Source organism: Podarcis vaucheri (genome assembly GCF_965113315.1).
Source record: "Podarcis vaucheri genome assembly, chromosome: 3".
Classification (NCBI taxonomy): Eukaryota; Metazoa; Chordata; class Lepidosauria; order Squamata; family Lacertidae; genus Podarcis; species Podarcis vaucheri.
In genome coordinates this window covers 13,165,615-13,189,323 of record NC_138761.1, presented here as the reverse complement: position 1 = coordinate 13,189,323, position 23,709 = coordinate 13,165,615, and the positions used below count along the sequence as shown (strand labels likewise).

General features: G+C 46.4%; 1 protein-coding gene across 3 annotated transcripts in view; it reads left to right on the top strand.

Moving 5' to 3' along the window:
- The window catches only part of SPTBN1 (spectrin beta, non-erythrocytic 1), a 244,607-nt gene that overhangs the window by 203,174 nt on the left and 17,724 nt on the right, over nt 1–23,709 (top strand). For 2 of the 3 annotated variants that reach the window (XM_082217180.1, XM_082217181.1), the window contains 14 exons: nt 1,446–1,592; nt 2,363–2,626; nt 3,745–3,969; nt 4,270–4,359; nt 5,939–6,217; nt 11,345–11,475; nt 14,792–14,996; nt 16,066–16,440; nt 18,452–18,696; nt 19,499–19,637; nt 20,589–20,673; nt 21,516–21,712; nt 22,030–22,133; nt 22,891–22,954. In XM_082217180.1, coding sequence (XP_082073306.1) covers nt 1,446–1,592; nt 2,363–2,626; nt 3,745–3,969; nt 4,270–4,359; nt 5,939–6,217; nt 11,345–11,475; nt 14,792–14,996; nt 16,066–16,440; nt 18,452–18,696; nt 19,499–19,637; nt 20,589–20,673; nt 21,516–21,712; nt 22,030–22,133; nt 22,891–22,954 — 2,550 coding nt within the window. The remainder of the gene's footprint in view (nt 1–1,445; nt 1,593–2,362; nt 2,627–3,744; nt 3,970–4,269; nt 4,360–5,938; nt 6,218–11,344; nt 11,476–14,791; nt 14,997–16,065; nt 16,441–18,451; nt 18,697–19,498; nt 19,638–20,588; nt 20,674–21,515; nt 21,713–22,029; nt 22,134–22,890; nt 22,955–23,709) is intronic. The other variant, XM_082217182.1, reaches the window with a different exon arrangement.

Here is a 23,709-nt window from a genome sequence, read left to right as displayed (position 1 = left end):
TATGAAGTGACCTTTGCAAATGTTGGTGAATGAATGAAAAATGCCCTTTGTCGGCCAAAGCCAGGGGCGTCTGGGCTCGCCATCCTGCTCCGCTCTGCCCGCCTTAGGCGAGGTCCTCTCTGTGTGGGAGACTTCTGCTGCAAGCAGCAAACTGTGCACATATTTTCCTGTTGGGGCAGTTGGCTGGAGAGATGCAAAGCACACTGCTTTTTCTAAACACACCACATGCTTTCCTTAACCTTAAACAGGAAGAACAGCCAACGGGTTTGGGGCCTGCTAATCTGGGCTCGGTTCGTTGGCAATAGCAGATGGTCAGCAGCCCCAGGCAAAGGCAAGAGCCAGTGTGGTGTAGTGGTTAAGAGCAGTAGACTCGTAATCTGGTGAACCGGGTTCGCTTCCCCGCTCCTCCACATGCAGCTGCTGGGTGACCTTGGGCCAGTCACACTTCTCTGAAGTCGCTCAGCCCCACTCACCTCACAGAGTGTTGGTTGTGGGGGAGGAAGGGAAAAGGAGAATGTTAGCCGCTTTGAGACTTCTTAGGGTAGTGATAAAGCGGGATATCAAATCCAAACGCTTCTTCAAGAGCTGTGGCTTTCTTGTATTGAACCTAATGCAAGGATGCCCAGTTACATCTCAAGTGCTGAATGCTAGTAAATGTGTAGACCATCTTACGTTGGGTCAAGCTACTGGTCCACCTAGTACTACCTACACCAGCCTCCACCAAGACTGGTTATGTTCTAGCTTCAATGTTGGAGGCAACATGCCTCTGGTTATCAGTTGTTGGGCATTGCGAGTGGTAAGAGTGTTGTTGCACTCGGGACCTACTTTTGGGCTTCCCATTGGCAATTGGTTGGCCACTATGACGACAGAATGGGCCATTATCCTGATCCAACAGACTCTTCCTAAATGTGCTTCAAATGTATAGGACATATGCAGCCAATGTCTGCAGTGGGGAGACTACTCTACCTGTGTCGGTTGCCCACCAGTTTAGCATCCTGTGGAATCTGACGAGTTTTAATCATCCTTGGGTCCCCAGGTGTTTATGGTTTACACCTCACACCATCCCTGGCAAAGTTAGCCAATGGCCAGGGAGGGTGGAGGCTGGGGTCCAATAACACTAAGGAACCCAAATTATGCAGAGAGTGGAGAAGATGACCCACTGCAAACGTTCACCCTTCAACACAAGGAGAATGATGGAGACAGACATGGCGGTGCAACAGAGGTAGCAGAGTCGCCATGCTTATCCCCAACTCTCCATCGCAGGAGAGGCATAACACCCAAGGAAGGTCGCTGCATTCTGTCATTCCCTTTTTGCTCAGAGCAGCAAGAACGATGGGAACAAATCTTCTTCTTAGAGGAGGGGAGGTTTATATGGTTGGAGGAGGCATCCGCAGCCACAACACAAAAAATACCCCTCTTCTTCATCTCTCCCCCCCCCCCCCCAGCTATCGCTCTGGATTAATGAGAAGATGCTTACAGCGCAGGACATGTCTTACGATGAAGCGAGAAACCTGCACAGCAAGTGGCTGAAACACCAGGCCTTCATGGCAGAGCTTGGTTCCAACAAAGAATGGCTTGACAAAATTGAAAAGGTGAGCGGGTGTGGGGGTAAAGCTGTGTGAAACCCACAAGATGTCCAAGGAACTGTCTCTGAGATTCCTGCTGGTTGTTTGTTTAAAAAACCTGCTCATTTTATGCTTCAGAGCATTTGGCTTTGGAGACACACAGCGCCATTTTGACTGCCAAGCCTTTGGGTTAATATTAGTTTGATGTGGCATAAGAATTCCTCCCGAATGTGTCGAGGCGGCGCTGTGAATTTGTACAATTTCTTCTGTTGTGCACAAAGTGTTTTGAAATCCTCACCGTACCGACTTGCCTGCGGTTATCTTGTGAGAGCAGTGACAGTGAGCTCCGTTTTTCACCTGGGCAGCTAAAGGCTGGTGTTTTCATGCATATGTAGGATCCAGGCTACTATACTCAGGGAAGTTTCCAGGCTGCAGTGAGGCCTAGCTGATTGAGTAAGAAAAGAATGCCAGCTTTGGGCTTTAAAGTCCTTGGCTGAAGTCTCATCCCAGCCAGGAATCCCCTCAGTCACCGCAGAACAGCTGTCCTCTCAGCTTTCCCTCCAGCCATTAATGTGGAGAGAATGACGTCTACCTGCTTCACAAATCTGCTCTTCGAATCAGCGAGGTAACAGCTGATTCATGTTATTTTTTTAAAAAACTGGTTTTTAATTTCAAGTAACAAAACATACCCTTAGTTGTTATACAGAAACGAAAGAAAGAAACATTAACTTCCACTTGTTTCTGATCCCCAGGCTGTTCTAACCCACAAAGCTTAAAGGGTTTCTGTTCGTTTGCAGGAAGGGATGCAGCTCATCGCTGAGAAACCCGAAACGGAGGGAATCGTGAAAGAGAAGCTGACGAGCCTGCACCATATGTGGGAAGTGCTTGAAAGCACCACCCAGACGAAAGCCCAGCGGCTTTTCGATGCCAACAAGGCTGAACTGTTCACCCAGAGCTGCGCTGACTTGGATAAGTGGCTGAATGGCCTGGAAAGCCAGATTCAGTCAGACGACTACGGCAAGGACCTCACCAGCGTCAATATTCTGCTGAAGAAACAACAGGTGAAGTGATCGGAGCAGCTTCTTTCAGCGAGGAGAGGTGGTTGGAGATAGAGAAAGATATGAATATATGCATTTCCCTGTTGCTAAAATTAAAATTACACAACTGCCTTTCCAAACAGCGAGCACCCAAGGAGGCTGAAATCCCTCACTCTTGAAGCATTTATTATTATTATTATTATTATTATTATTATTATTATTATTATTATTATTAATACCTCGTACCTACGGGACCGCCTTTCCTGGTATGTCCCACGGAGGACCTTACGGTTTTCAAACAAATACATCTTGGAGGTCCCGGGCCACAGGGAGGTTAGGCTGGCCTCAACCAGAGCCAGGGCTTTATCGGCTGTGGCCCCGATCTGGTGGAACGCTCTGTCACAGGAGACTAGGGCCTTGCGGGACTTGAAATCTTTCCGCAGGGCCTGCAAGACAGCGCTGTTCCACCAGGCCTTTGGTCAGGGCACAGCCTGACTCCCTCCTTTGGCAATCCTCACAGAACTCTAGCCCAATGGTTGCCATTAATTTTGATTTAAACTGATTTTATAATGAAATGATTTTAGAATGTTGTATTATTTTTCTGTTGTTAGCCGCTCTGAGCCCGGCTTTGGCTGGGGAGGGCAGGATATAAATAAAATGTTGTTGTTGTTGTTGTTGTTGTTGTTGTTGTTGTTGTTGTTGTTATTATTATTACAACTACTACTCATTTACTTGCCCTTCACCCTAAGGTCTCAGTGCAGGTTGCAACATTAAAATACAAAATTGAAACAAAGAAAACATAACATAAAAACAACAGGTATCTGAAAAAGTGTGCATGCACACGAAAGCTTATACCCAGAGCAAACTTAGTTGGTCTCTAAGGTGCTACTGGACAATTTTTTAATTTATTATAACAACAACAACACACTTTCCTAGTAGTACAACCTTCTCCCACCAGGTGCCCTCTTGATGTTTTGGGCTACACTCCTTCACAGCCCCACAAGTTGATTGGGGCTGATGGAAGCTGGAGTCGAACAACCCCCAAAGAGAACCAGGTTGGGGGAGGCTGCTGCTGCAGGAGCAGCATCACACTGGAAGAGAATGGCTAGTGAACATGTATATGTCTCTCCCTGCCATTTTAGATGCTTGAGAACCAAATGGACGTTCGTAAGAAAGAGATTGAGGAGCTGCAGAGCCAAGCCCAGGCGCTGAGCCAGGAGGGCAAGAGCGCCGACGAAGTTGACAGCAAACGCTTCATCGTGGAGAAGAAGTTCGTGGAGCTGCTGGAACCCTTGACCGAGAGGAAGGCCCATCTTCTGGCCTCCAAGGAGATCCACCAGTTCAACCGGGATGTGGAGGACGAAATTGTGAGTTTCAAAGTTCTTCCAAGGTCCACTTGCTGAGAAAGCGGATAGAGAGAAGTTTCTCCCATAGTAATGGAACCTGATTTCATCCAATGAAATTGAGTGGCGGGAGATTCAGGGCAGACAGAAGCAAGTTCTTTATGTAGCACATAATTTTCACCCACCAAGTTAAAAGGAGATGAGCGTCACAGAGGATAAGATCACCAGTGGCTACTAGCTGCAATGGTTGGGTCTGCCTGTTACCCTTCATTTCCCGTGGATATACCATTGAGTTACTTTGCCATCTTATTTCCCTCCTTCTAGTTGTGGGTTGGAGAGAGGATGCCCATTGCCACATCGACAGATCATGGGCACAACCTCCAGACTGTGCAGTTGCTCATTAAGAAGAATCAGGTAAGTGGCTAAACCTGCCTGGATCCAAAGTAGTACAGTGATTCCCAAATGGGCAGACTATCAAGGGAGGCCTTTAGGCATGCTTTCTCTCATAATACTAGGGATCAGCCAACAGAGTAGAGCAGGTGGACAGACGAAAAGAAGTACAGTGGTGCCTCGCAAGACGAAAAGAATCCGTTCTGTGATTCTCTTCGTCTAGCGGTCTTTTCGTCTTGCGAAGCAAGCCCATTGACGGATTAGCGCTATTAGCGGCTTTTAGCGGCTTATCAGCTTATCGGATCAGCTGATAAGCGGCTTAGCGGCTTAGAAAAAGGGGGGGAGGTAAAAAACCCGCAGGAACTCGCAAGACATTTTCGTCTTGCGAAGCAAGCTCATAGGAGATTCGTTTTGCGAAGCACCTCCAAAACGGAAAACTCTTTCGTCTAGCGAGTTTTCCGTCTTGCGAGGCATTCGTCTTGCGGGGCACCACTGTACTTGTATCACTTTGACCCACAAACACGCAAGTAGAGCCCAGAAAACACATTTGCCATTTTTGAAATCACCCTACCCCTACCCCCTGGGCACCTGGCCACCTCCTAGTCTTTAGTGTACACTTTGCATTGTGGTCAGATTTGGCAAAAGTGTTGTGCCCTTTTTACGGATTATGAGACCGGTGGTACAGAGATATCGCCCAGATCTCACCTAAGACATCAGTGGCAATGCCAGAAGTTGAATCCTCTCTTCCCAACGTGTCTCCAGGATGGATGGTGGTGGTGGTGGTTGTGATCAAGTGTATTACCCACCCCTCACCAACAGGTCCTAGGGCTGGTGACAACAATTTAAAATTCAGAGTTAAAAACAGTTAAAACAGATTAGAGTCACAGGAGGAGGGTGGGCCCTAAAAACATACATTTCAGGTGTCCAAAGGCCAGGGTAAAGAGATCCAATTAAAGCAACCTGCCCTATAAGTTACGCTTGTCATTGGGTTCTCCTGCATGCGGACTCTACTGCCATGGACAGCAGGTGCTAAAACTCAAAGGATGGCACCTTGGCACCGTTTATGTGTAAAGACAGTGTGCAAATATAAATAACTATCTGTGGTCCCAACACACATCTTATTAAATATTAAATCAGTGTTTCCCAACCTGGGGTCACCATCTTGTTTTTTTGGACTACAACTCCCATCATCCCTAGCCAGCAGGACCAGTGGTCAGGGATGATGGGAATTGTGGTCCAAAAACAGCTGGGGACCCAAGCTTGGAAAACCCTGTATTAAAGGATAACACTGTAAGATGCGAAAGTCACCCTGGAGATACCAGTCTCTGTGGCGAGTGTAACATAAAGGCCCAAAGGCCTTTGAGTTGTCCTCTATTTGCCTTCCCCCTAATAGTAATGAGTCCCTTTAGCCCGCTGAAATTTATGCCGCTGGGCCAAAATGACTGATGGAAGCACAGGTACCATCAGAACATTTTGTGCTCTCAAATTCTCTCACACAGCATTCTGGGAGTCTGCCCTCCTGGCTGACTTCCCGTTGTCTTTCTTCCCAAAGTGTTTGTTCGATGAGCTATTTCCAACCCGAGTGTTGAATTTCCCACATTAGACACTTCAGAAGGAAATCCAGGGGCACCAGCCTCGCATCGACGACATTTTCGAGAGGAGCCAAAACATCATTACAGACAGCAGCCTTAATGCCGAAGCAATCCAGCAGCGGCTCGCAGACTTGCAGCAGCTGTGGAGCCTCCTGATAGAGGAGACGGAGAAACGCCACAAGCGCCTTGAGGAGTCCCACAAAGCCCAGCAATACTACTTTGACGCCGCGGAGGCCGAAGCCTGGATGAGCGAACAGGAACTCTACATGATGTCAGAAGAGAAGGCCAAGGTAAGTCAGCATCCATGTAGACACGGCCTACGGGCACCAGGGGACATCTGCACTATCGGTTTATGCCAGTTTGGAAACCAGGCTAATCGACATGGCTTCGAAGGACTCCGGGAACTGCCATCTTATGAGGGGTGCTGCAATTTTGTTGCCAAATATCCCATATACCCTTCATAGAGCTATGGGCCCCAATGGTCCTTAGGACTGGTTCAACATAGGCATGTACTGTCAATCTGATTTCCGTACACTTGATTAGAAGCACACATTCCAACCATGTTCTCTCATACAATAATTATAATAATTTATTATTTATACTCCGCCCATCTGGCTGGGTTTGCCCAGCCACTCTGGGCAGCTTCCAACATAATACTAAAAACATGATCAAACATTAAAAACTTCCCCAAACAGGGCTGCCTTCAGATGCCTTCTCAAAGTCAGATAGTTGTTTATTTCCTTGACATCTGATGGGAGGGCGTTCCACAGGGCAGGCGCCACCACCGAGAAGGCCCTGTGCCTGGTTTCCTGTAACCTCACTTCTCTCAGGGAGGGAACTGCCAGAAGGCCCTTGGAGCTGGACCTCAGCGTCCAGGCTGAGCGATGGGGGTGGAGACGCTCCTTTAGCTATACTCGCATGTTTGATTGGGTTATCTGACACCACAAACACAACATACCATTTCAAACACAGTAGCTTGGGGTAGAGTTGGTTCAGTTACCTCAGTCATCAAGTGTACAGCAATCTAGTGCAGGAAAACTCAACGGGTATACAGGCAACTCCCCACTTAAGGCGCATTTGACTGACTCACAACCAAGTCTTTGTGTGGCACTAGGAAATCAATAAATAAATTTGATTTAAATGGCGAAAATGTGCGAAAATGGCAAAAGCGGCTCGAATACGATTTCAAAAACTGTAAAAGGGGTGCAAAAAGAGAAGGAAAAATGGCTAATAAGTGCTGCTGGGTTTTCCAAGGGCTTCTAGAGGTTTAGAAGGTGTTTACTGGCTTTTTAGTTGGTGTTCCCTACTATATGTGATTTTACTTACATGTGCGGTCTCTGGGAAGTTGTGGACTCTCCTTCCTTGGAGGTTAGTAAGCAGAGGTTGGACGGCCATCTGTCATGGATGATTTAGCTGAGATTCCTGCATTGCAGAGGTTGGAGTAGATGACCCTTTGAGTCCCTTCCAACTCTACATTTCTGTTATTCTACCGCCCAACACCAATTGGGGTCCCATATGTTTTTATGAAATCCTCCCCAGAGAGTTGCAGAGGTAGACTGAGATAAATGAGTAACAGTCACTGCCCAGCAGAAATCACTTTCAGGTTCTATAAATAATTTGGCTGATGGAGAAGTTTAATGCATTGGCGCAGTTATAAGCATCATTTAGCCCAGAATCCATCTTCCAGTAGTCAGTGCCTGTTTCTATTTTTGCTGCTTTGATTGAAAGGTTCAATTTTTCTACATTTCTATTTTTCTCTCTGTGTGTGTCCCCCCCCCCTTTCTGTGGAAAGTGTGACGTCATTTATGTTTAATGACACAGAAATATCCAGCAAGAACTGCTACCCAGGCGCAGTCAGAACATGTCAAGGTTCTGTGAGTTTACAAAATACAGCCACAGCAAAACAGTACGACTGCACAGGGTAGCTGGAGTGAGCCAGCAGATACCTGTAATTTCTTCCCCCAAACTCTTGTGCTTCTCAGTGCACGCTTGCTGAAGTCGGTTTTAGAACATGATTGAACCACTTAAGAGAAATCAAGCCCCATCTTCTTCCTTCGCTGCCCTGTCTCTTATTTGCTTTATATGCTGTGGATTCTCAAGTTTTTGTTAGGGTAGAGCAAAAAAGCCCTATTTTCTAGCCCTAGTTTGTGAACACTTTTTTCAAACAAACAAACAAAATATCCCAGGTTTGTTTATACAGTCGTACCTTGGATACCAAACACTTTGGTACTTGGACGTTTTGGCTCCCGAACGCCACAAACCCGGAAGTGATTGTTCCAGTTTGCGAACGTTCTTCGGAACCTGAACATCCGACTGGGCTTCCACAGCTTCTGATTGGCTGCAGCAGCTTCCTGCAGCCAATCGGAAGCTGTGCTTTTGTTTCCAAACGTTTTGGAAGTTGAACGGACTTCCAGAATGGATTCCATTCGACTTCTCCTCTACTTGGTTCATGTTGACTTGCCTTGGTTATAGGTCCTATTATAATTGCAACCTAACCTGCCACTATCAGCTAATTCACAACCGTCTTTTCTTTTTTAGAATATTTTTTATTGAATTTCCCATTTTACAATTTCAAATAAACATTTTACAAACTTTAAAATATCCAGGGACTTCCCTTCTTCTCTTTCCATGGTTCATTTTATATATCCTACATCCCTGCATATTTTACTATAACCATTCAAATCAATTTCCCACTTTTACATCCATAAAAAAATTACTCTTGAATTTATCTTAATGCTGCCAGCATTTTCAACTGTATACAAGTATTTCCCACATATTCAATAAATGCTTTCCAATCTTCTTTAAACATATGTTCTTCTTGCTCTCTTATTCTATATGTTAAATCGGCAAATTGCTCATATTCATAAGTTGTTGATCCTCTTTAGTTGGGAGCTCACTCACTTTCCATTTTTGGGCTAACAAAAAATGGGCCATGGTAGTTGCATACATAAATAACCTTTTCTGACACCTGGGAATTTCAGTCGTGAGTTATCCCCAACAAAAAGGACTCTGGCTTTTTGGGGGAAAGTAGTTTTGAACATTTCCCCCCAGTTCATTATAAATCATTTCCCAATACCTTTTTGCCTTTTTACATGTCCACCACATGTGGAGGAACATTCCCTCCACTCTTTTACATTTCTAACACTTATCTGATTCTGTTTTATAAATCTTAGCCAGCCAATTCACAACCTGCCTTTTGGCTTGGATCCGTTTCCTTGTGTTTGCCTTTTTTCCCAGTGGCTTATATCTTTTCTGGAGCTTTCAGCCATTTCATTTGGATAGATGCCCCTCTTTTTCAAACTTCCTGAAGTCAGGAAAGGGAGCTTGTAGCCTGACTTGAAACCCCTGCGTTGAAAAGATCAGGATGCTGAGAGTGTTCGGTGAGCCTTTGGCCTGGTACAGCAGAACTCTTCTCATGTTCTTACCTCCTTCAGTAATTTATGGCAGTTAGTGGGTAGCCCAGCCTTTTGGCACATATGCCACCTGTCAAGACTAGAGTGCCGCTCAAACAGGAGTGGCTTGCCTAGTGAGGTTGCGCTGCATTGCAATAGCCTCCTGGTGGCAGCGTCACTCCTGTTTACCAGAAGGTGGGGGGAGCTTGGCAGAGGCATGGTCAGGTCTGCAAAGAGATACCAGTCAGAGTGCCAGATTGGCTCTGCTGGTTCATCTGTGCCACCCTGACCTCGCCACTGCCTCTCCCAGTAAGTGGCACTGATGCCTGGAGGCTCTTCGTGCATCTTCATTCTGCCCCCCTCTAATCTGGGACGTGGAACTGCAATGTCACGTGAGTGAGATGAATAAACACCCTTTAATAAAATAATAAATAAATAAATAAATAAATAAATAAAAGAGAATGGGAGCAATATATCTGTCAAAATTACAAATACAGTCATACCTCTTGTTACGTTTGCTTCATGATACGTTTTTTCAGGTTGCATCCCGGGGTGACCTGGAAGTACCAGAAAGGGTTACTTCCGGGTTTCACCACTCGCGCAGACGCTCAAAATGACACCACGCACATGCGCAGAAGTGGCGAATTGCAACCCGCGCATGCGCAGACGCGGGTTGCGTTCCTTTCAGATTGCAAACGGGGCTCCGGAACGGATCCCGTTCACAACCAGAGGTACCACTGTACCTAAATACAGACTGTCATTTACCCTTGCTAGATTCAACGTGCTGCCATCTTCCTTATTGCAGGGCAGATTTGAGGGTAAACTATATGCGGAACAAGTCTGCCCCTGCAGCTTGATGGAGGTAGAAACTTTTCTCTCATGTCTTGTTACACTGTCGTTTCTATGGGGATATACGTTTGGTACTTGTCATCCCTGCTATACAAAAATCTTCAAATGGGTCCGAACTTCAATGTCTAAAATCCCTGGTAGAGTACAAGGATCCAGAGATCACGTGAAGGGTGGCCACATTCTGTGAGACTGCCATAAAGCTTAGGGAACAAGCTGTGCTACCATACTGACTAAGGCCTTAAATGACAATTTTAGGTTACATTTTTTTCTTTTCTTTTCTTTTTTCTTTTCTTAAAATAATTCAACACTAATACATACATATTACGAATATACAGACAAACATAGATTTCATACAATCCTTTAAAATATTCATACCTACCCACACTCAATCCCACACATACTTCCTTTTCCCACCACCACTTTTAGGTTATATGTTAGTGATTAAGATTTAACTTATATATTTTTAACTGCTGCTATATCTGTATTGTCCCTGTTATACCCAATTGCAAGTACAAATGTATCCCTATCGTGTTTTATGACTTCCCTGATATTGTATGTGAGCTGGAACTGGCCTGTGACCAAAATAATAAATTTATATTATATTATTATACTCTGCCCCCCTAGAGCTGCTCCTGGACCCTAGTGCACTTCAGCCCTCTTTCCGCCCCCGCTTATCTTGGTGTGGGTCTGCCTTTGGATATTACTGAGTTGGGAGCAGACAGCAGCATGACGGAGGGGCAGTCCTGCGTCTGTTCATGTTAGTGGACGCCTCCTGCAACTTTGTCTCATTAAAATTATCGGTGCCTTAAAATTACCAATAAAAGACAGAAGTTTTAAAAAAGTTGACCCCCCCAAAAAGCCCAAGTATAAGTAAAAATAGTTTAAAATATACATTATAATATGCATTGTGGGTGGAATGCGATTTCAGGCTATTAGAAACGACGTCTGTGCAAGCATTTCAGCTTGCCAGGCAGAACAATTCCCCCTCCCCTCAGTCCCTGTTCTGGGGGTTCTCTGACACACACAACCAAACCGATTTGGGGGATGCACGGGGAAGAAGGGGGCTTCTCCTGACAGGGTTTGTTAGGTGAAACCCTCCCTATTTATGCACACCAAGATGATTCCCTCCACCATGGTGTCATGCAAAGAAAATGACATTCTCTCTCGCCACTTTAGGATGAACAAAGTGCAGTTTCCATGTTGAAGAAGCACCAGATTTTGGAGCAGGCCGTAGAAGATTATGCTGAGACCGTGCACCAGCTATCCAAGACTAGCAGGACTTTGGTGGCAGACAATCATCCAGAGAGGTGACTCTTACTGTTTTATATTTGTAGTTTGCCGTTTCCCCAAGGAATTTTTAAGAACTGCCATGCTGGATTTAAGTCCATCAAGCGTAGTTTCCTTTCTGCACTCCCCATCCTGGCTAACCAACAAACAAATGGTGAGCTTAGACTATGGTCCAGTAAACACATAACTAGGAACAATGGTGCCCCACTATGTGAATGCTGCTGCTTTTGCACACCAGAGGAGAACTGAAAGCTTCAACTTCTACTTTTAAACTAAGCCCAGTTTCCCATGACGTTTGTTCTCAGGAAACCATGGTTTACCTATGCTATGGTTTCAGAACAAGGTTGGATCTGGAGCTAAGGTATGCTCTCAGTAACCATAGTTTAAACAAAACAGTTCCTCAAGTTTGGACATCATGGGGAACTGTGTTTAGTTTAAACTGTTAAGCTGATCAGTTATCCAGTAGTGCCAGGCTTCTGTCAGACTACTGGGAGAAATAATATTGAACCTGAGCAACAGAGCTGCCAATAGGAACATACCACACAAATAAATATTTAACATTCCCTATCTTGTCTTCGAATAAATGATGCCCAAAGAGTGTTTTTATATTTTTAGATGCTTTTTGCTGTGCTTTTTATGTTTAATAACCCTTTTAGCCTCCAATGAATCCTTTCAGGTGGGTTACAAATTCCAATAATAAGAATAAAGAAACACATATTTAGCTATTAAAAAGAGAAAAGGAACAAAGGTAGAATTCAGAGTATCGCTTGCACGCTGTCCACTGACCTGCAGGGAGGTTCCAAAGAAGGGTAAGATGGAGGCCTTTATATCAAACAGACAAAGGTAATCAGAAATTCAAGATGAACAGCTGTATGAATCCGAGACAATTGTCCCCTGAAAAAGGAAACTGGAGGCAGGGAGCGCCAAAAGGGGGGGAAAACCCAAATGCAGTCTAACAAAGGAAATGGTAAATAATTCATATTTGACAGCTGATTTTGGAATTCAGCATAAACTGGGCAGAGAAAACTGGGGGGGGGGGAGAGTTCATGGAGAGAGTTAGTTTCTCCTCTGTCCTGTTCTGCATGGATCCAGAAACGATTTGCCAACTTGCATGTGCTCCTAAATTGTCATTCACTGGACAGGAAATAAGCGATGCATCGATCAAAATTGCATTGCATTTCCTTTGGAAATTTAAACACACTCAGGCTGCGGAAGAAGGCTTTCCAGTGATGTGGATGATCTGTTTATCAATAGCATTCATCGCTGGCGGAAATCCTGGACATCTGAGCCTTTTCCTCTGGGTCATGGGAAAAAGTCGTAGAATCGGGCTGTCAGGTCTGGAAAGTATCTTAGCGCACATCTCCCAGGCTTGTCTTTTTAAAACAAACAAAACTGGAAACTGTCAGATTTTGTGAACCTTGTTCTGGTGTCCTAGCTCCACTACAATCGATGAGCTAGATCGGGGGCAATAGGCTGATGTTTCCTACAGGCCAGATTTGACCCCCGCAACAAATTTACTGAGCCGCCAGCTTCCCAAATATGACAGCAAGTGGCACTGGCAAATTGCATCAATAACTGGAAAGGTGGAAGGCAGGGCAGGGGAACCTTTTGCGGAATGAGGGCCACATTATATCATAAGCAACATTTCAGAGGCCGCATGGGTGGGGCCAGAAGGAAAAATGGGCAGAGCAATGGATTTTACTCGTAGGCTCGTGCAGTAGGCTATATTCCGGCCATGCAAAAGGCAGCGCTTTTTCCACACAAACATTTCTCCATCCAGGCAAGCAAGAAGCATTGTCTAAGATGAAGGACATATTCCAGCTAGGCAAAAGGAGTTAAGGCTGCTGCAGAGCAGGGCTAGGAAAGGGCTGTGGCTTGCAGTGTGGGGGGCATGGACTGGTAAGAGTCCCAAGGGCCAGATAGAGAGACAAGGGACCACATTTGGCCCCCGGGCTTGACGATCCCCATCCCAGGTGTAAGAGGCAAGTCCAATAAGGTGTGATAATTATTATTTACAACTAATTCTGGATGTCTGTTTGGCTTTGGGGAATCAACAGGATGTGAAATGTGTGAGCACATGCAGAAAAATACCTATTATAACCATGCCACTAAAAATCCAAATCATCCCAAACAATTTGACAAACAGAAAAAGCCTAACAATGCGGCTCACGCTCTTCTGTTACTGTTACAACGTAAAAATAATAAGCGAAATGTTTTTAGTAAACCCCACCCCCCAATCCACCTGTCTTTTAGTAAAACCACTAAAAAGCAGAAAGGGTTAGGACTCTAGGAATTAAGAAATACAGTTTGCATGCTTCTTTGAGAATATAGCTTAAATGTGCCTGCATGAGAAAACTCTGTTTTTTTTAACTGGTAAGTAAACACACCACTAAAATAAGAAAAATTCAATTTGTAAGCAATTTCACCATATATCTGTGCTGGCAACACATGTAACCAGCACTTGCTTAGGATCATGTACCTGAAATCAGTGAGCCAAATGAGTGATCCCATTTATATCTAAAGCAAATAAACAATAAATTTAGTCATTCAGCAGTTAGACAGACACAGATTGCATCTCCCTGGAGTCACCAGTGTGGCCCCTCCAAGGTACCTGCCAGTACCACCAACGGCACCTATGAAAGGTCGGCCCCTCAAATATCCCCTCAAAATATCCACAGGGCATGAGAGACTCTCCATTCTTCCTGCTCAGTTCCTGTTTGCACTGGCTCAGCCTCTCCTTCCTTGTACATTTCACTCGTTGCCCGAATTGGACATTCACTCTACCATCCATTCTGAGAAGATGAGAGGGGCAAAGAGCTTCTGTCTGTGTATGGCAGTGGCTGGGGTGCCATGCCTGTACCATTTTCTATTCTTTACAGTGCGGCAGCCATTTTGCATTATGCCACATCCTAGCAGTGGCCATTTTGTGTCGGGTTGCCATACGTCCGGAATTTCCCAGATGTAACCAGAATACTGCCGTCGGAAGTAGTATCTGAGCGGAAGGCGCTAAAATGTCCGGGAAAATCTGGACGTATGGAAACCCGTATTGGTGATTTCCCTCAAAAATAGCTCGGAAACTTCCTCTCTCTTTTTGCAAATTTGCCAAAGAAGCTCAACAACTTGGGGCCGGGAAAGAAAAAATAAAAAGCATAACAAGTTTTCTGTCCAGATTTTCACTGCTTGAAACATGGCAACCCTGATTTTGTGCCTAGTGCCCGTGGCGCTTTTGTAGAAGGAAGAGGAACTGTGCCTCCAAATAAAATTGTATGTTAATTTTTTTGTTTTAAGTGGATGGATTTGTCTCTCTTCTCATACATTCCCTTGTCTTCCCCTCAGTGAGCGCATTAGCATGCGGCAGTCCAAAGTAGACAAGCTGTACGCAGGCCTGAAAGACCTCTCTGAGGAGAGGAGAGGCAAGCTCGACGAGAGACACAGGCTGTTCCAGTTGAACCGCGAAGTGGATGACTTGGAGCAGTGGATTGCCGAAAGGGAAGTGGTGGCCGGATCCCACGAGCTGGGACAGGATTATGAACATGTGACAGTAAGATGATCAGATGATCCTTCCCATTTTTTCAGCTTTCCACAATTTGCCGTTGTTTTATTTTTTTCCTGTATTTCGTTACTATGCAAGGCAGTCTACAAGTAGCATCCATGGTTGGAAAGGCCAGTTGGCCACAGAACAAGAAATGGAAACCAAAACTTGTATTCCACACTGTTTCACACACACACACACACACAAACACACACACACACAAGAGCTGTTGTGGTTACAGTGTTGGACTTGGACTTGGGAGTTCAAGGTTCAAATCCCCATTTAGCCATGAAGGTCCACAACTGATCTTTGGCCACTCACTGACATTCAACCTAACCTACCACAGAAAGTTGTTATGAGGACAAAATGGTGGCAGGGATCACGCACACCACTTTAACCTACTTGGAGCTAGGTCATTTTACCCAGTGCTTCTACGGGGAGCAAAAAAAAGGCCTTTTGTGGTGTGAGAAGCAATGATCTTTGACCCTTGCTGTTAAATTGTACAAAGTGTCGCAATCTGACAATTAATACAGGCAATGGGAATAGTCTCAATAATATGCATGTGTAAATAATACTAACAGTTTATTATTTGTACCCTGCTCATTTGACTGGGTTGCTCCAGCCACTCTGGCCAGCTTCCAACAGAATATAAAGGAACACAACAAAACATCAGATATTGAAAGCTTTCCAATACAGGTGTCTATGAAAAGTCATATAATTGTTTAGCTCTTTGACATCTGATGGGAGGGCATTCCACCAGGCAGGTGCATCTACCAAGAAGGCCTTTTGCCAGGCTCCCTGTAACTTAACTTCTCACAGTGAAGAAACTGCCAGATGGCCCTCAGAGCTGGACCTCAGTGTCTGGGCTGGACAATGGGGCTGGAGATGCTCATTCAGGTAAACAGGTGTACATCATTCACATAGACGCATGCACATACATATGCGCAGTCCCGTGTTGCTAATGTTAGTCTCTTTTCAAACATCACCAATGCTCTAATGTATTGTTACCTGAGCAAGCTGGAAAGTGGCCTTCCACTTGATTTGGAGCCCGTTTCCTTAACGGCCTCTCTCTTTCCAGATGTTGCAAGAGCGATTCCGCGAATTTGCCCGGGACACCGGCAACATTGGGCAGGAGCGCGTGGACACCGTCAACCACATGGCCGATGATCTCATCAACTCCGGACATTCTGATGCCGCCACCATCGCCGAGTGGAAGGACGGTCTCAACGAGGCCTGGGCTGACCTCCTGGAACTCATCGACACGAGAACGCAGATCCTTGCCGCCTCTTATGAACTGCACAAATTTTACCACGATGCCAAGGAGATCTTCGGGCGGATACAGGACAAACACAAGAAGCTGCCCGAGGAGCTTGGGAGGGATCAGAACACGGTGGAAACCTTGCAGAGGATGCATACAACGTTCGAACACGACATTCAGGCCTTAGGGACACAGGTGTGCATGCTGAGACAGTATTTTTTAGCACAGCCCCCTTAATGCAGGGATCTACGTTGTTTCAGGTGGTCAAGAAAGAAGGTTGTGCATTGATATGGGCTGCCAGCAGCTCTCCTTTGTTTTCTGGTCTTCTAGGGTGATCCCCCATGGCTGCCCACCAACCTCAATCTACTTTTAGCTACACCTACCTACCTGCCAAGGGATGCGGGTGGCGCTGTGGGTTAAACCACAGAGCCTAGGACTTGCCGATCAGAAGGTCGGCGGTTTGAATCCCCACGGCGGGGTGAGCTCCCGTTGCTCGGTCCCTGCTCCTGCCCACCTAGCAGTTCGAAAGCACGTCAAAGGGCAAGTAGATAAATAGGTACCACTCTGGCGGGAAGGTAAACAGCGTTTCTGTGCGCTGCTCTGGTTCGCCAGAAGTGGCTTAGTCATGCTGGCCACATGTACGCCGGCTCCCTCGGCCAATAAAGTGAGATGAGCGCCGCAACCCCAGAGTCGGCCACAGCTGGACCTAAAGGCCCCTTTACCTTTCCTTTATCTACCTGCCTTCTTACAATTAGCTAAGGGGGTAGCACATTGCAAGCTTCCTCCTCCATAGACTCAATTCTTCCCTTGTGGAACTCGGCCGCCCCTGCTGTTAGGCAGAATGAGACAGTGCCTCAGGTGGCAAATGCTGGGGGTTGGGTAGTGGTGGTAAAGTGTCGGAGGGCACAGCTTTGTTTGTGTGCCACACAGCCTTCCCTGTGCCACCTAAGCTGGTCTGTTGCCCTCTGTCCCAATGTTCAAGTAAGACTCATCAGTCAATCTGATTGGCTTCCGTACATGGAATCAGGCGAGTGCCATCTTGTCCTTTGCCTCAGGCAGTAAAATGACTTGGGCTGGTCTTGGTTGCCCATATGTCTTAAAGCTTATTGTTATGTCTGCCGGTGTGGTTGCTCGAGAGCGGACAGGCAAGACCCCCACTGGTCTTTTCAAAGGCTTTATTATTGGTGCAAAAACATTCACAGTGCAGGATGTCTTACTCAGTCACTAGCAGAATCCGGGAGTGGGCGGTCCTTAAACTTTCCCCAGCAGAGTAGTCTTTTGACCCCCAACCTACGCCTCCCCTCTCTGCGCGTAAAACGACTGCGCAGAGAGGGGGTGGGCAGAGGGCGACCCGCCTCCCCCCCCGCTTTGTCCATGCTCAGTGCTGTGGCTCTCCCTTGCATCCTCCGAGCCCTGTACCCCTTTCCCACTGGAGGCGTGGCTTCCCTCCTCCGCGGAGGAAGTGCTGCTTCGCACGATCTTTGGAGGCTCCCTGTAACCCAACTGCCCTCCCACCTTTCGCCTCTGAGCTGATGGCAGTTCCCTAACACTTACCTTCGCAGTCATAAGGGCTAGGAACTTGGTGGTTGGTTCTTGTTTTGAAATAAGAAGCCAAGGTGGTCATATCTCCCAGCATGCCCCACAGAGAGCCTCAAGCCTCAAGGTCCATAAACAGCAACACCCTAGTGGTCCCGGGTCCTAAGGAAGTCAGATTAGCCTCAACCAGAGCCAGGGCCTTTTCAACTCTGGCTCCGGCCTGGTGGAACGCTCTGCCTCATGAGACCAGGGCCCTGCAGGATCTGATATATTTCCGCAGGGCCTGTAAGACAGAGTTGTTCTGCCTGGCCTTTGGCTTGGAGCCAATTTGATTCCCTCCCCCTCTTTCTTTTTCCCTTTTCCTTTCTCCTCCTGTGATGAGGCTGCATTTTAATGTTTCAATATTTTAATGTTGTATTCTAATCTTGTTTTTAAGTTGTATTCATTCAACTTGGCTGGGAAGGGCGGGGTATAAATAAAAATTATTAATAATAATAATAATAATAATAATAATAATAATAATAATAATAATTCTGTACCCGCTGCCACATTCTGCAACATTGCTCATCTCCCAGGTTTTGCAGCCTAGATGAAGCCCTGGCTATAATTCCATGGCAGGCCTTCCAACAATCGCGTTGGCTGATGGCGTTTCTCTTTCTTCCCTCCCCAGGTAAGGCAACTGCAAGAAGATGCCGCCCGCCTCCAGTCTGCTTACGCTGGAGACAAGGCCGACGATATCCAAAGGCGTGAAAATGAGGTTCTGGAAGCGTGGAAGACCTTGCTGGATGCCTGCGAGGGGCGCAGGGTCAGGCTGGTAGACACCGGGGACAAATTCCGCTTCTTCAGCATGGTCCGAGATCTCATGCTTTGGATGGAGGATGTCATTCGTCAGATCGAAGCCCAAGAGAAGCCTAGGTAATGTGCAGGGCCGGATTCAGGTTTGATGAGGCCCTAAGCTACTGAAGGTAATGGGGCCCTTTATATTTCCAGCTGTCCTTTGTCAACAACAAATTGCCGCTGTTTTTGTGTGTTGAATATATGCTATATGGTAATTTATTGACCTAATAGGTATCTAAAGCCATTTTGCACATGCAGAATGTAGGCACCCTATATATAGAAATGAGCAAACCAGTGATATTTTAGGGAGCAGGTTAGCAGGCGGGGCCCTTTACTTACATCATAGGAAGGTTACACAACACAAAACAATGTTGCTGTATGTAGGTTTTGTTTTATTTGTTTTTTATCTTACATTTCGGAAATGTACATCCAGGTGTTTTTTTCCTTTAAATTTTTTGGGGGCCCCCAAGAGAGTTGGGCCCTAAGATATAGCATGTTTAGCTTATACATAAATCCGGCACTGGTAATGTGGAACAACGAGCCAAATGTTTAGCGCTAGGCTTCTAGCTGTGTCCGTGTGGCTGTTGCTGGTGAGGGCTACCTAGCATTCTTGAAGCATAATGTTGGGATTGAACTGGACTCAGGAGGCTTCAGTTCAGATCCGTTCTCAGCCAGCGACACACTTGGCTGCTAACTCTCCACCTCAGTCTTCCTGTCTGTAAAATGGTTATGAGCCCCACCTACAGGTGGAGGTTGCACACCTGAGGATCACAGGCTTACTGCCTCCATGAGAACTAGGCTTCAGTTTCTGTTGGCGGTGGGCTGCAAAAGCATTTAATAAACCGAGCGTGCGACTTTCTGAACCACCATTTCGTTTCAGGGATGTTTCCTCCGTAGAACTGCTGATGAACAATCACCAGGGAATCAAAGCAGAAATAGATGCCCGTAATGACAGCTTTACGACTTGCATTGAGCTGGGCAAATCGTTGCTGGCGAGGAAACACTATGCGTCAGAAGAGGTACAGTGTGCTTGCTCTCTGCAACTATGCAGGAGTGGTGGTTGAAAAACAACATATAAGGATCACCGTTTCAGACCTAAGGACCATCTATATTAATTGAATCTAGGTTTTGTTATGTATCTTGACTTCACCAAAGTGCTTTGCATTCCCTTCTGTGGACCCTACTTAATGGGCTCTATCTGTCCTGGCGATCTAATGTATCTGTAAACATATCTTCCAAAGCAGCTCTTTATTTGTAAGCTGGAACAGAACTGAACTGAGGAGCTCAGTCAGCCTGCTTATATAGAGCTCCAGAACAATCGTAACTGTTGCAACTTTCTAAAACTATCCAATCATTGAACGTCACTTTCGATCCTTCATTTGCATACAAGCTATCCAATCACTGAACGTCACTTTTGATCCTTCATTTGCATAACTATCTACAGTATCCCCCTGCTGGCCCAGGGTGAGAACTTCAGTACATAACAGTATCCTATTTTATTGATCTAATTTATCCTATCCCATCAATCTAATCTGTATCCTGACTTCCTAATATAATGGATCCCTTTTTATTACCGTATCCTAGCTAATCTATTTTATCTCTGTCGCTGTGTCCCATGCTATCTAATCTAATCAATTTATACGCCAGCTCTGCTCATACACGCTACTGAAGCGTTCTCATAGTGCTCCTCCCCTCCTTCTCCTCCACAGACAAAACAAACCAGAGTCTATTGTCACATCATCCCAAACCAGGGCTCATGTTGTTTTCCCCCACCCTCCCAACAAGCCCCTTCCCCTACCAGATCCAATGGACACTGTCCACCAGTGACAAGCAAGAAGTCTGGGTGTGAAACACAGAGCCTGTTTTTCCTAACATGATGCCAGATGCAGCTCTGTTAAAGTCAAATATAAGACAGAAGAAGAAGAAGCCTGTAGTACAATGCTAACATTCCATTCTTTTATTCCTTGCAGATCAAGGAAAAGCTATTGCAGCTTACAGAGAAGAGAAAAGAAATGATTGACAAATGGGAAGACAGATGGGAGTGGCTGAGACTGAGTAAGACCCCCCCCCCTTTGTCTGTCTTATTAGAGCAATGAGATCTCGTGTAGTTTTTTTAAGGCGGTAGTCTTTCCTGAGTGTTGTTGGCATTTTTTAATACACGGCCAGGAGTGTATGCGTTTGCCGTTGTAGCAAAGCTGGCGATGTGAACACAGAAGACATATGGCAAGCACAAAGCCAGCCACTTAAAAGCCACCTTTGCAATTAAGCAGTATATAAATTAATAAACAACAACAACAATAGTATGGAATGGGAGACTGAAACAAAAGGGCGTATCAGTAGGGTTAAGGGAACCCAAAGGCTTGCAGAGATACAACCAAGAGGAAAGAACCCAAAACAGCCAGTGTGGGGTGTGGGCATGCTCAGTAGCCATGGAGTGCTGACTTAAGTGTTGGAGGGGTAGGGAAAAGTTGAAAGCAAGGGCCATCCGTAGGGTGATGAATTCCAGCTCCCATCAGCGCCAGCCAGACTGCCCATTGGTCAAGGGTGATGGGTACCCAACAACAAATGGAGAGTTATAGATTCTCCATCCCTGGTCTAGATACATGGAGTGTCCATTCAACGCAACATGGGACCTTAGGGTGAAGGACAGATCATTGATGACGATGATTTCTGGCTTCCTTTGTCCACCATGGGGATGCCCCTGGGTGAAAATATATCGGTGACTCTTTAGGACATTCCCAAAGGATTGGTTTAGTAACACCCTGATGAAACAGGACCCCCAAGAGCTAGGAGAAAGGTGCCATGTCTTTAAGAAAGTGCCTGCCTTAAGAGGCTAGGCCTATCATTGCACAGTGCTTGCCGGCCCTGAGCACCCGACGTTTCTGCCTTTGGCTTAGTTTTGGAAGTGCACCAGTTTTCGAGGGACGCCAGCGTCGCCGAGGCCTGGCTGCTGGGGCAGGAGCCGTACCTGTCGAGCCGCGAGATCGGTCAAAGCGTGGACGAAGTAGAGAAGCTCATCAAGAGGCACGAAGCGTTCGAAAAGTCCGCCGCAACTTGGGACGAGAGATTTTCGGCGCTTGAAAGACTTACTACGGTGAGTCGCAGGAGCCATTTCAGGGACGCATGTGCTCACGCACGATGGCTTTGTTCTAGCTCCAATTGCTGGGAGTCACAGAGCTAATACGTTAGAGAGCTAAATTTAGACTCTGGTAGAAATAAACTGAATGATTTCCTGTTTTCTGCGGGCGGGGGGAATAATTCACCTTTTCCCCCCTGAGCCAATCCAATCCAACAGCTAATCAGGTTCTTGCAGGAGTGGCATTTTGAGGGAGCTAACAAGGATCTAAGATGGCCAACGTTTCTGAAAATGGAGGGACCCTAAAGTTTCACTGTTTCTTCTCTGCTCCCCAGTTGGAATTGTTGGAAGTACGTCGACAGCAAGAAGAGGAAGAGAGGAAGAGGCAGCCTCCTTCTCCGGAGCCAAGCCCCAAGACCGGAGAGGAGTCTCAGCAATGGTAAGCAGCAGGGCTGGATTTAGGTTTGATGAGGCCCTAAGCTACTGAAGGTTATGGGGCCCTTTACATGTCCAGCTGTCCTTTGTCAGCAACAAATTGCCGCTGTTTTTCGTGTTGAATATATGCTATATGGTGATTTATGGACCTAATAGGTATCTAAAGCCATTTTGCACATGCAGAATGTAGGCACCCTATATATAGAAATGAGCAAACCAGTGATATTTTAGGGAGCAGGTTAGCAGGCGGGGCCCATGACTTACATCATAGGAGCCTACACAACACAAAACACTGTTGCTGTGTGCAGGTTTTATTTTATTTGCTTTTATCTTATGTTTTGGAAATGTACATCCAGGTGTTTTTTTCCTTTAAATTTTTTTAGGGCCCCAAGAGAGTGCGGCCCTAAGCTATAGCTTGTTTAGCATATACGTAAATCCAGCACTGGTAAGCGGCAGCATTGGGTAGTCCATAGAAGTTATCGGAAGCCTTTTATATCTGCCCAAGGCCAGGATTTCCTTTGGGGCAATCTTCCAAGGGCCAGAGGCAAAAGTGGGCCGTGAAATCCCACATGGCTGCCAAGGCACCCCCACAGGAAAGAAGTGTGCGCCCCCAGAATGTGTTACAGAGGCCAGGCAGCTCACCAGGGTTTTCTTCAGTGTTCCTGGATGCCCATGGCAAATGTCCTGGTCTACGGTGTTGCACCTGTGCTTCTCCTTTCCAGTCTCTTTCTCACTTTCTCTCTCTCTCTCTTTCCCAACAGGGACGGCACAAAAGGAGAGCAGGTATCCCAGAATGGTTTGCCACCAGACCAGGAATCTCCTCGGGTTAGTTACCGCTCCCAAACCTACCAAAACTACAAAAACTTTAGTGGCAGATGGACGGCTAGTGACCGGCCTCGTTCTGGACATTGAAAGACGCAGAGCGGTTTGCAGAAGGCCACGGGCTGCTTTTTCTCCCCTGTTCCTCCCTGATTTGCCGGCCCTCCAAATTCCCTTTCCTCCTTCTCTCCCACTGCAACCACACACCCCTCCGCATTCAGCTTGTGTTCAGTTGAGTCGCCGTCACACCCAGCCACTCGCTCCAGTGCCCATGTAGGCACCCTCTATTTCCTGAACTCTAAATCCTTCAAGGCTCCCCCCCCCACCGCACCCCGGTTGCACTGCGACTGTCTCAATGATCTTTTGTTGTGAGTTTTTCGTTTTGTTAATAGCTTTTGAGATTTCTGCCGCTAAAGCCGCCCTGTTTGTGTGAGTAATTGAGATGTAATGAGATCTCTTCGTTGCGGAAGACGAGAAATAGAGACCGACAGGTACGATGTCCCTAGCTGTACTAACGGTTTTGAGCCAGGAAGCCAGCTGTGATATCGGCAAATGCCTTCAGGCGCACGATCCAGTCCTACAGACAGAAAGCAGTCGGCAGATGTGGATATGTAAACTGGGGGTGTGGAATTCAGGGTCAGGGAGAACCATCTGCACCAAAAGAGCAGGCGTGGGGAACCTTTTTCATCCCAGGGGCCACACTACGCTCTGCGCAACCTTATGAGGGCCGCATGCCCACAGTAAGCAGTCCGAGAGGTGAA